The sequence below is a fragment of the Trichechus manatus genome, unplaced genomic scaffold (assembly GCF_000243295.1).
Source record: "Trichechus manatus latirostris isolate Lorelei unplaced genomic scaffold, TriManLat1.0 scaffold00011, whole genome shotgun sequence".
NCBI lineage: Eukaryota > Metazoa > Chordata > Mammalia > Sirenia > Trichechidae > Trichechus > Trichechus manatus.
Genome location: NW_004443947.1, coordinates 29,427,596 through 29,440,656, shown reverse-complemented (window position 1 = coordinate 29,440,656; position 13,061 = coordinate 29,427,596). Strand labels below are relative to the sequence as shown.

General features: G+C 44.2%; 1 protein-coding gene across 5 annotated transcripts in view; it reads left to right on the top strand.

The window, feature by feature from the left end:
- Positions 1–13,061, top strand: part of GRIA1 (glutamate ionotropic receptor AMPA type subunit 1) — a 379,118-nt gene that overhangs the window by 228,049 nt on the left and 138,008 nt on the right. For all 5 annotated transcript variants that reach the window (XR_001121565.1, XM_004371282.1, XM_004371280.1 and 2 more), the window contains one exon: positions 9,624–9,728. Coding sequence is in view for 4 of the 5 variants with exons in the window: in XM_004371282.1 (XP_004371339.1) it covers positions 9,624–9,728 (105 nt within the window). In the remaining variant the exon portion in view is untranslated. The remainder of the gene's footprint in view (positions 1–9,623; positions 9,729–13,061) is intronic.

Genomic DNA, 13,061 nt, shown 5'->3' with positions numbered 1-13,061 from the left:
ACAAATTCTTGGCAGGGATTCGAACCAGACCTAACAGGTTCAAAGCCCTGCTCAGCCCTGATAAAGTGCCTTTAGGTAGAGAAGAAAATGTCGTCCTGTCATTTGGAACAAAGCTCAGCGTTGGCCTGGCTGACTACAGGAGGAACAAGCTAAGGTCTGCCAGCAGCCATTTCTGCCCTCCACCAGCCCCCACGCAGGGTGGCCCTTGCCTCATTAGGTAGCAATGGCAGACACCAGGCAGCTTCCAGAATGATTGCCAAAAGTGCAGTGCCTGTCCCTGACTTATTTAAAATGTTCTCCCAGACTCCATCTTCGAGACAGATTCTGTTTGCAATGTGAGACTGGTTTCAGAAGGTCCAAGGGCATGCCCTCAGCTTCCCAACCTCCCAGCTCCCTTGCCTCTCCCATCTTAATGATGTTCCTGGAAGACATTCTGACACCACAGTGACAGTGATTAAGCCTGGGAGGCAATGGGAGGTAGCAAGAAGGGCTCTGAACCACGAGGCAGGAGAGCTGGGTCCCAAGTCCAGCTGAGCCCCTGACTATCTGGGTGACCTTGAAACACTTATTCAGATCTCCTGTGAAAATCTTAACCATGGAAATGTGGAGATTGGAGAGATGACTCCCAGATCTCAACTGGCTCTAGAAATTTAAGTGTCTAATTATTTTTTTTCTTATGATCTAACTTGCATCCTTCTTGTTTTAATGTATATTCATTCTTCTGCTTCTGCCCCAGTGGGGTTAGACAGGAGGTGGTTGACATAGTCAAAAGAATAATGACTTATTTTGCCATGGAATCTCTGGGTCGTGCAGTTAATGCACTCAGCTACTAGCAGAAAGGTTGGAGACTGAGTTCACCCAGAGGTGACTTGGAAGAAAGTCCTGATGATCTACTTCCAAAAAATCAGCTATTGAAAACCCGATGGAGCACAGTTCTACTCTGACATTCATGGGGTCACCATGAATCAGAAGCCACTCAACAGCAACTGTTTTGTCTTTTGAGGTTTTTTTTTTTTTGGCTTGGAGTCAAGACAAGTGTCTGCCTACCTGCTCCCTGAGCGCCTACTGCGTGCTCTGGACTGGGGCAAGCACTGGGGAAGATAGGAGAAGGCAAAACTGAGCCCATAAGAAACTCACTCAGTCTCTAAAAAAAACCAACCAACCAACCAACCTTTGGCCTTCGAGTTGGTTCTGACTCATGGTGTTACAGAGTAGAACTGCTCCATAATGTTTTCTTGTCTCTAATCTTTACAGAAGCAGATGCCAGGTCTTTCTTCTGCAAAGCTTCTGCCCTCAATGACCGGATTTGAATCACCAACCTTTCAGTTAGCAGCTGAGCACAAACGTTTGCACTACCTAGGGACCTCAGTCTCTTTGGGGAGAAGAAAACCTAGCCCACTGGAAAACAGAACTTTCTGGCCCTAAGATCAGCTGTTCAAACTGATTCCTTTTCAAACCTTTGTTTAGCACCTAGAATCAACAGAACGTGTTGCTTAAAGAGACCTTAGAGATGACCAGCTCCAAGTACCCCCCATTTTCTAGGTGAGACAGCAGACCCCAGGTGGTCAAAGATATACCCAGTGCCACAAGGCAACTTAGCAGGGGAAGCTGGACCAGACCCCATCCAGGGCTCCTCCTCCTGTCCCAGGCCTGGCCTACAGCCCCAAGGACGTTTGCCAGTAAGCATTGACCTCTGGGGCCTTCCACACACAATCATGGCCACTGCCGAGTCAATGCATCTCTAGTCCCAGCTCTTGAAACGGCCATGCCTCTAGGGTGCAACTGTCTGCCCACAATGGGCTGGGTAAATCTGAATGACGTCCAGTCCTATGGAGGTGGGGCTGGGGGCTCAGGCATCTGATGCCCTGACCATGGCCTTAGGACAGCACAGTGTGAGGGGCCCTGTGGTTCAGCTTGTGTCAGAGCTGGGAGGTACGTGAGTTAAGCCCAGATGCCCAGCACTGCCTGCCTGGAGAGGCAGAACACTGGAGTGGAAAATTCTAAAAATAATAGTAATAATGGTTGAGGGCTCACTATGTACTAGGCTCTGAACATTCTTTACACAAATTATCTCATTAAATCCTCAGTATAACACTCAGAGGTAGATTGTTGTATTAATTGTGCTTTATAAATGGAGAAACTGAGCTTTGCAAGGTTAAAACGCTTAGTGGTGAAACTGGGATTCAGCCTCCCATCTACCTGCCACCTCTCTTTGTGTGCTTAGCTGCTCTGCTCTGAAGCCTCTAAGGCCCAGCCTGGTGTGGAGGAGGGAGGGGAACAGGAGCTAGGGCCCAGCCTGGAACAGCATATGGACTTGGGTAATATCCTTGTGTCTCCCATCCTCCTCTCCCTGCTGCGATTTCCTCACCAGCAGAGTGAAGACAATCAGCCAGCAGGCCTGCCCCCTGCCTGACATCCTGGGAGCCATTCAGAATATTAATGAGCCTACATCCTGGAAGCCCTGGGAGCTCCAGGAAGAAGGCAGCATTAGGTGCCCATATGTCAGCTTCTGCTGGCAGAGAAGACCCAGCTCCCCAAGTCAGGTCCTTAGCATTTGGAGGCTCTTCAAGGATACGATTAAAAAGCTTTGGACTCTTTCTCCCAGAGAAATACACATATGTACATACATATATTTCTGTATGAGCAGGAATCGGGGGAATCACAGACACTCCTGGAGGCCCATCCCAGGTTAAGAAAAAAAAAAAGTTGTCATTTTTCTTGAAAAAAAAGTTTTTCTTGACTCTACCTCATGGTGACCCCATGTGTGTCAGAGTAGATCTGCACTCCATAGGGTTTTCAATGGCTGATTTTTCAGAAGTAGATTGCCAGGCTTTTTTTTCTGGGCTGCCTCTGGGTGAACTCAAACCTCCAACCTTTCAGTGAGCAGCCCAGAACATTAACTATTTGCACCAGCCAGGGACTCCCAGGTTAGGAATACCTGCCCTAAATAGTGACCAGCCAATAATCAAGCATATCCAAGTGAAGGTGTGTCCAGCACTTTGCTAGATGGAGTCTGGGATAGGGTGGGCAATAGGAACATAAGACACAGTTCCTGTCTCTCAGGACTTAAGATCCTTTCAAAGGCAAGACAAGTTCGTGAGAAACAATAATGAGAAAGGTGTGGATTAAAGCTATATTTGTTTCCTAGGGCTGCAATAACAAAGTACCATAAACTAGGTGGCTTAAAACAACAGAAATTTATTCTCATAGTTCTAGAGGATAGAAGTTCAAAATCAAGCTGTCAGTAAGGATTTTCAGTGGCTAATTTTTCAGAAGCAGACCACCAGGCCTTTCTTCCCAGGTGTCTCTGGGTAGACTTGAACCTCCAACCTTTAAGTTAGCAGCCAAGCACATTAACCATTTGCACCCCGCAGAGACTTGCAGTCCTTTTAACCACTTGCTATCTTAAGTGACAGCACCAGAGATATCAGACATGAGGCTCAGAATAAAAAGGGATAATGTATAAACTTCTTAGAACCTCAAGGCAATTGCATGAGATAGTTAGAGCCAAGATTATTCTTCCCATTGTTCAGGTGGGAAAGGGGAAGCTCAGAAGGGTCCTGAACTGTGTTCTGGCTAGAATAACTGTGATGTAGTCCAGCTGGGACCTGCTTACAGGCCCTGATTCCTCACACCAACAGTGCACCCAGAGGAGAAGCCAAGGGCAAGGATCCATCTGAAGGCAGAAGCAGTTATAGAAGGTCTGGGTCCAGAAAGGCTCATCTGTCTCCCTCAGATGCTTTGCCAGGATCCAGTAGGGGGATGCTGGGTGAGGGACAGTGGACAGTCAGTGTTGACGGCTCAAGTAGTAGAAACATTAACCAGCACCTTCCCAGCACCAGGCAGGAAAGAAAATTTATGCTTCAGCATGCCACCCACGGCAGACTCTGAGCTGGCACCCAATAGTGTTTACAGGAAACCCAAGGTCAATTCTCCATCTTTCGTGGAGGGAGTTGATGGGTACCAGGATGGTGTCAGGAGTTCCAGGAGGCAGGAATCAAGGAGAAAGATCTGGTCTCCATCAGTCTGACCCCAGTCGTCCTGGAGCAAAGGTAGGGGATGAGAGTCCCAGAGGCTCAGCCCTGAAGGATGGTGTCTTAGTCATCTAGTGCTGCTGTAACAGAAATACCACAAGTGGATGGCTTCAACAAAGAGAAATTTATTTTCTCACAGTCTAGTAGGCTACAAGTCCAAATTCAGGGCATCAACTCCAGGGGAAGACTTTCTCTCTGTTGGCTCTGGAGGAAGATCCTCGTTGTCAATCTTCCCCTGGACTAGGAGCTTCTCTGCACAGGAACATCAGGTCCAAAGGACACGCTCTGCTCCCGGCACTGCTTTCTTGGGGGTATGAGGTCCCCAACTCTCTGCTTGCTTCCCTTTCCTTTTATCTCTTAAGAGATAAAAGGTGGTGCAGGCCACATCCAGGGAAACGTCCTTTACATTGGATCAGGGATATGACCTGGGTAAGGGTGGTGTTACAATCCCACCCTAATCCTCTTTAACGTAAAATTACAATCACAAAATAGAGGACAACCACAGAACACTGGGAATCATGGCCTAGCCAAACTGATACACACATTTTTGGGGGGACATAATTCAAACCTTGACAGATGGAGACAGCAGTTTCAAGTTCTGTATAAAGCACATGTTTCTGAGAAACTCTGTCCTCTGACTCTGACACTCTACAATAAATGATTTGAGGCTGAACCATTCTCTTGACCTCTCCTCATCCACCATCACCAAATGGTGGTTCTGGGATGTCTCTTTTCCCATTTCTCTGATGCTTTGATTTATCTCAGTGTGTGTAAATCTTAGCTTCCCAAACTGGCCAGTGAGAGCCTTCAGCTTCCCCAGGCTTATCAAGGACTTTGTGTGAATCCTTGTACCAAGCACTTTAAGCTCTGAGTCTCAATAATGCTATCTGTAAGATGAGCAAAAAAAAAAACAAAACAAAACAAAACAAAAACAAAAAAACCTCTGTCCTCTGTCCTTTTAACTCACTAAGTTTCTGTGAACATCAAATAAGCTGTTGTCTGTATAAACACTATATAAATGCAAAGGTCCCTTGAGTCACTAAAACTCTGTAAATGAAACACTTGAGCTTACTGGAAACTGAGGAAGTCATGTAAAATGACAGGGACAAGATCCTCTTTTCTGCTGAAAGGGTGCCGTGTTCTGAGACCACAACCTAGCAGACACAGGGCTTCAATTTGAAATCTTTTTTATTTTCCTTCCCTTTTATCCACTCTACACACCACAATAGTAATAGTAATCATCACCACCACCACCACCATCATCCTCATCTAAATAATGTATACTATGTATTGAACAGTCCCTGGGTGGTGTAAATAATGCTCTCAGCTGCTAACCAAAAGGTTGGAGGTTCAAATCCACCCAGAGATACCTTGTGATCTACTTCCAAAACAACTAGTCACTGAAAACCCTATGGGCACAATTCTACTCTGATATACATGGGGTCTCCATGAGTCAGAATTGACTCTATGGTGACTGGTTTGGTACTGGTACGTATGAACACTCATGTTCCCAACAATATACTGAGCACCTCAGTTGTTTGAGAAAGAAACCAAGACACAGGTAGGTTCAGTGATTTGCCCATGGCCACATAGTTAGGAATTGACAGAGTATGGCCTGGGAAATGTCCAGCTGGAATAGTGGGTGGCAGTATTTAGGCAGGTAGAACATGCTACATTGCATATTTCTGTGTCCCTACTTAGAGCCTAGCACAGTAGCACTGGCTCCTGTTTGAGAAGCTCTGGGTTTTAGGCTTGGCTCTGCCATTTTTTAGTCATAAGTATTGAGCCAATCACTTTACCTCCCAGAATTTTGTTTTCTCCCAGCTAAAGGGGGATTATAATCTGTGGTCAGTGTGCCTCAGGGGCTTCCTGTGAATAGAGATGAAGTAATATGCATAAAAATGTATCATAAACGTGAAACATTTGCGAAGTGGCAGTAGTATTAGTATCAATATTACTAGCAAGAATAATGTTGTTGTTGTTATTAGGTGTTGTCGAGTCGGTTCCGACTCATAGCGACCCCATGCACAACAGAAGAAACACTGCCCGATCCTGCGCCATCCTCACAATCGTTGCTATGCTTGAGCCCATTGTTGTAACCACTGTGTCAATCCATCTTATTGAGGGTCTTCCCCTCTTTCACTGACCCTCTGCTTTATCATGGTTCCTCCTGATAACATGTTTAAAATACGTGAGATGAAGTCTCGCCATCCTTGCTTCTAAGGAGCATTCTGGCTGTATTTCTTCCAAGACAAATTTGTTCGTTCTTTTGGCAGTCCACGGTATATTCAATATTCTTCACCAACTACCATAATTCAAAGGCATCAATTCTTCTTTGGTCTTCCTTATTCATTGTCCAGCTTTCTCATGCATATGAGGCGATTGAAAATACCATGGCTTGGGTCTGGCACACCTTAGTCCTCAAGGTGACATCTTTGCTTTTTAACACTTTAAAGAGGTCTTCTGCTGCAGATTTGTCCAATGCAATGTGTCATTTGATTTCTTCACTGCTGCTTCCATGGGCATTGATTGTGGATCCAAGTAAAATGAAATCCTTGATAATATTAACAGCTGGCAAATATTGAATACTTGACACAGGCCAAGCACTGATCATAAATTATTTCATTTAATCCTTAAAACAATCTTAAGAAGTAATTCATTCCAATTAGTCCCATTAAAGTAATGAGGAAAGTCAGAGAGATTAAGCAATTTTCCATACTAATATGCCATACTGATGATGGGGCCAAATAGTAGACGACTATTTGGATCATTAGGTCATCTTTGGGTTTGGGTAAGTCAGTCTACCATCCAGTCATCTGTATATCCACCCCATTCTGTTTTTCCAGATGAGTCACTTAAACTGGTACCTACCAACCTAGAAACTCCACCTGAAGCTGAGTGAGTGGATTTGTGGCAAGGCAGCAAGCGATGACCAAGTGAAAAGAAGGGGAAGTTGCTGACAGGGCTGGAATTGCTCCTTTCTCTTATTCTTTGTAGCAAGATTTGGACTTTCTCTCTCTCTCTGTAAAAAAGCAAAGACAGCCCAGACTTTTCTAGAACCAGGGATTCCCTCCAGATTTTATCTGAGAAAGTGAAGACCTTATTGTATAATTTGCTCAGCACTCTGGGCTTGTCATGGCCTTCCCACTGAGACTTCAAATGAGAAGATGATGAGAGGGTCAGCCTCAGAACAGACACACACATACACACATACATATACGAACGTGCATGCACTCTCTCATACTCTCTAGTATACACACCCCCACTATTCTTATACCTTCTGAAGGCAGAGTTGCTGGCCACTGTCAGAAAAAGATAAAACCCTGCAAGGCTTCCTCTTATGCTATTTGAAGGGGGGAAAAATAAATGGTGCTGGGATCCAGAGGTGGATTTGTATTGGTAACAGGTAGAAACTCACCTCACTGGCCTTAGGCAAGTGGGATTTGAGGACACACCACAGGTCACTATTGTTGTTGTTGTTAGGTGCCTTCGAGTCAGTTCTGACTCATAGAGACCCTGTGTACAATAGAACGAAACATTGCCCTGTCCTTTGCCATCCTCACAATCATTGTTAAGCTTGAGCTCGTTTTTGCAGCCACTGTGCCAATCCATCTCGTTGAGGGTCTTCTTCTATTTCCCTGACCCTCAACTCTACCAAGCATGATGTCCTTCTCCAGGGACTGATCCCTCCTGAGACATGAGACAAAGTCTCTCCATCCTCACTTCTAAGGAGCATTCTGGCTGTACTTCTTCCAAGACAGATTTGTTCATTCTTTTGGCAGTCCATGGTATATTCAATATTCTTCGCCAACACCATAATTCAAAGGCATTAATTTTTCAGTCTTCTTTTTTCATTACCCAGCTTTTGCATGCATATGAGGCAATTGAAAACACCATAGCTTCAGTCAGATGCACCTTAGTCCTTAAAGTGACATCTTTGCTTTTTAAAAAAACACTTTAAAGAGGTCTTTTACAGCAGATTTGCTCAGGGCAATGCGTCATTTGATTTCTTGACTGCCGCTTCTATGGATGTTGATTGTGAATCCAAGTAAAATGAAATCCTTGACAACTTCAATCTTTTCTCTGTTTATTATAATGTTGCTTATTGGTCCAGTTGAGAGGATTTTTGTTTTCTTTATATGGAGGTGTAATCCATATGAAGGCTGTGGTCTTTGATCTTCATCAGTAAGTTCTGTATAGTTTAAAGCCAGGAAAGGTGTGTGTCAGGGTTGTATCTTTTACCGTACTTATTCAGTCTGTATGCCGAGCAAATAATCTGAAAAGCTGGACTATATGAAGAAGAATGAGACATAAGGATTGAAGGGAGACTCATTAACAACCTGCATTATGCAGATGACACAACTTTGGTCACTGAAAGTGAAGAAGACTTAAAGCACTTGCTGATGAAGATCAAAGACTACAGCCTTCCATATGGATTAGACCTCAACATAAAGAAAACATGGGTTACAATTAAAGAATGTGATTATCTTGTTGCTGAGCTGATGCTATGCAGCTAGACTCATCCTCAATTTGAGAGTCCAAACTGACATTCGTTGGTCACCTACAGAGCAGCAGACTCCACCATATAGGATTTGGACCCCTGTGTTCATCCCTTGACCTTTAATATGAGCTTAAAGATATGAGGCCCTGAAACTTTGATTTGACCCATTTGTGGAGAAAAAATTCCATGCAGCATATTTTGAGGGTTCCAATACAAATTTAATTTTAACCAAGTGAGACCTCTTTAAAACCCTGCACACCTGGTCTTAACATAAGGGCTTCTCCACAGGTGCTTTAAAGTTTTCACAGCACCCTTTCACATTTTCTCTGTCACTTAAGATTAGACAAGGTAGGAATTTTAGAAACAGGAGGCTTAGAGAAGTGTGTCACCCAAGGTCACTTGACTGGCAGAAGTGAGGTCAAATCCAGGCCTCCCAAGTCCAGGTCTTTAGATTCCCAGGTATTTTATTCCCTGGACTCACAAGAAACTAAGAAAATATGTTGAAGCACAGTGCAGGCATCATAAAGCCAGCTTTTGGCCCTGGGTCTTCTCCTGACTTACCAATGATGGCACACCTGTTCCTTTTCCTTTGCAGGCCTCCCTCAGTTTCTTCATCTGAAGCTGTGTGTCTGAGGAGTGGTAGTGGTGATAGTGGTGTTGTCGTGGTACACTTTTTTTTTAGGAATTGATGCATATTTGTATCTACTCTAACCCACTGTTAAAGATTACTTAAAGTAATGAGTGAAAAAGATTTTTAGGATGACTCCCAGTTCAGTGGGAAAGAGGACTGTGCTTTAATAGCAATGCCTATACAGAGGTGCCTTAGAAGAAAGGCCTGGCAATTTACTTCTGAAAAATCAGCCATTGAAAACCCTATGGTCACCATGAGTCAGAGTCAACTCAGCAGCAACTGGTTTTTTGGTTTGCCATGGGCAAGGGATGGGAGAGTTTCAACATTCATACTACTCCACGACCTTGTCCCATGTAACAATCTCAGGTTCTGGATTTGTACTTCCTCTGAACAAATCAAACAAATGTGAAAGGCGTCTTCTGCATTCATTGTTCCACCACTTGGTTTGGTTTTCTAGGTGCGGTTTGAAGGCTTGACAGGAAACGTGCAGTTTAATGAGAAAGGACGCCGGACCAACTACACTCTCCATGTGATTGAAATGAAACATGATGGCATCCGAAAGGTAAGCGCTCCTTTTGCTTCCATTCTGCATGGAGGAGAGTGCTGAGCTAGGGCTCAGGCCAGAGGTGAGGTCCCTGTGCACCCAACTTTCCTCAGCTGGATCTCTTTGAGGAGACAGTTGGGCATAGCACCTTGGGCACCACACTCAGCCACTAATCCTCCACTAACCTGTTGGACCCCTGACTCTCCAGCTCATTCGGTTGCAACCACTGCCACAGTTGAGTGGGTCGGAGTGAAATAATCAGGACGTTACTGATGACTGAGATGGGAAGGGCGACAGGTTGGGGAATTTTGCTGCCCCGGGAAAGGACACCAGACATGTGGCCTCCTCCCAAGGCCATTTTCCTTTCATAGTCTGAGGAGAAGGGTGGTGTTACCGTAACCCTGCAGATAAAAGCATAGATGTTGTAGCTCTTGTGTGTCGGGCATTGAGCAGGCTCCTAGATAGAAAACTGTTGAACATGAACCCGGTGGTCCCTCAGAAGCCTCCAAATGGTCTTTTGCCCTCAGGGGAAAAATTATTGATATTCCCTGGTTGAATAAATTGACATTTCTATGCTATGTATGACCAGATATGTATTTGTTGAAATTAAAATCAATGAATGCTGAACCTTTTTTTCTCCCCAAGGTAAAGGGGTGGTTTAAAATAAATCAGACTATTTCTGAATATTAACGGTAGACTAAGTACATTGGGAACTAAGCGGTGATGCAGCAAGTAAGAATAGGAGCCAGGAAACTTCTACCCCAAGCAGTGCCACTACCTAGCTGTGTGAACTTTTGCATGTTTCTTGGCCTCTCTGGGTCTTTAAAATAAATGAGAGGTGTTGAATGGTACAATCTCTCTCAGCTCTGACACCTCAGATGCGATGCCATGTTATATACAGTATTTTCACCAGCCTCACCCCTACAATCACATCATCCCTCTGCCTGGCTGGACTTTAGCTTTTTGAGTGGAGGGAGAGTTAGGGACCTTCACCAACTGACCAACTGCCATTTGCTGTGAGCTTCCCCGAGAACTACTTTAAGGAGCAGGGATCCCAGCACTTTAGGTTGACCCTAAACCTTACCCAGACACTATTGGCAGCACATCATCTCCTCATGATTTGTTCTCCACCAAGAACTTCTCCTCAGAAGTAGAGACACTGTGGAAAAGCTAGTGATTCTCAAACTTCAGTGAATAGAAGAATTACCTGGGGGCCTTGTTAAAAAGAAAGAGTCCCAGGCCCCAGTCCCTGGACATTCTGCTTTTGGAGAACAGAGATGAGACCCATGAATCTTCACATTTTGAGAGTGTCCTCTCCAAACTGCAGGATTCATGGTGCGATATGTGGTCTCCTGAGAAACATTGACAGTGTGGCTAAAAACTCCGGCATTAGAGGCCAACAGGCCAGGATTAAGTCTCTGCTTTACTCTTTACGAGGCATGTGACCTTGAACAAGTTATCTAGTCTCTCTGGAGCTCAGTTAAACCATCTCTAAAAGCGGGATGATACTGCTTTACATGACAGGGTTGCTGTCAGGATTAAATGAAACAAGGCTTATCTCTCCCATAACCTGCAGTAAGGAATTCAGAAAAGTAACACCTGGCATCGTGGACACTCAGTCCTCGCTTTGTTTGTTGTTTTGTTGTTTATTTGTTTGAATATAGGCCACAGGGATTATATGTTGTCCTTGAGTTTGGGCGAGTCAGACTGTGCAAGCCCAAAGAATGAATAAATCAGCACAAAGAAACAACAGACAAAACTTAAAATCTACAAGCAAATGGCTGTGCTCTATTTTTCAGATCTTGAGGCTGTTTTTAAACTTACTTTCCAGTGACTAAATCCTTTCTTAGAACATGGGCTTAAGCATCTTTTGTTTACAGGGGATCAGACTTTCAGAAAATCAATTCTTCCACACCTGTGGCTTTGGGCCTTTTATTCAATCAGCCTCCTAGCAAAGTAATTTCTCAAATTCAAGGATGACCTAGTTGTGCTGGTTTCGGTGAACATTCCATGGCCTTACCTGAAGTGTGTAATGAAGAGGAGCTGCTTCTTCCTGATTTGGGGTCTTGGGGAAACTCTCCTGGTTTTTAGACCTACATCCTGCCTGCTCCTGTGCCAATAGATCCTCTAGTTATCAGGATTCAATCTGACATCCCACTGAAATGTAGTGCTGTACACATCATCCACTGACTGTCAGAAAGCCCAGGAGCTTCAGATGTCACAGTTGACACTGGTTCTACCAAAATTGAATTCATGGGAAATCCCACTCAGAAATGCCACTTCGCCATAGGTTACTGATTTAGGGATCTCTATGTGAATAAACTCATTCTCATTGAGTTGATTCTGATTGATAGCAACCCTATAGGAACTTGGCTGCTAACCAAAAGGTCAGCAGTTCCAATCTACCAGGTGCTCCTTGGAAACACTATGGGGCAGTTCTACTCTGTCCTATAGGGTTGCTATGAGTCAGAATCAACTCGACAGCATAGGGTTTGGTTTTGGTTTATGTGAATAAAGGCACCTTGGTGGTGCAATGGTTAAGCGCTCAGCTGCTAACCAAAATGTCAGCAGTTTGAGCCCACCAGAGGCTCCACAGGAGAAAAGACCTGACAATCTTCTTCAGTAAAGATTATAGCCTAGGAAATTCTATGAGGCAGTTCTACTCTGTCACATGGGGTCACTCTGAGTCGGAATCAACTTGACAGCACACAGCAACGACATATGAATACAGGAGGCCAGGATGGTGCAAATGGTTAACACACTCAACTGCTAACCAAAAGGTTGGAGGTTGGAGTCCACCCAGAGGTGCCTTGAAAGAAGACATGGCAATCTACTTCCAAAAAAAATCAGCCATTGAAAACCCTATACAGCACAGTTCTACTCAGACACGTGGAGTTGCCATGAGTCAGATTTGACTCAAAGGCAACTGGTATGTGAATAAAATACTTTGTTACATTCAGATGGGAATTCTGCCCAAGGGAGAATACAGGAAAATTCTCTTACATCTTTCATCAAGGATGAAAGCATTAAATCAGCATTCTTGTCTTAACTGTCTTTGTCTATCACCATTGGTCAGGACTTGGTTGAAGGCATCTACTTCTCATTTCAACATAATTTGAGCCCTTAAATCCACCCATCCTCTCCCCCAACCTTGGGTTTATTATATTGAGTTCTGACCATAACTGGAATGGAAAGACTAGGCAGGAAATAATGTCACTAAAGTGATATGAATGACATGAAGCTCTGCTGCTGATATCAAAAGTAATCTTCTAATGTCCCAAAGACTTCACAGCCCACCATTCTACATGTCCTTTGAAAGTAAGTTTTTCTTTAAATACTTGCCATTCCAAT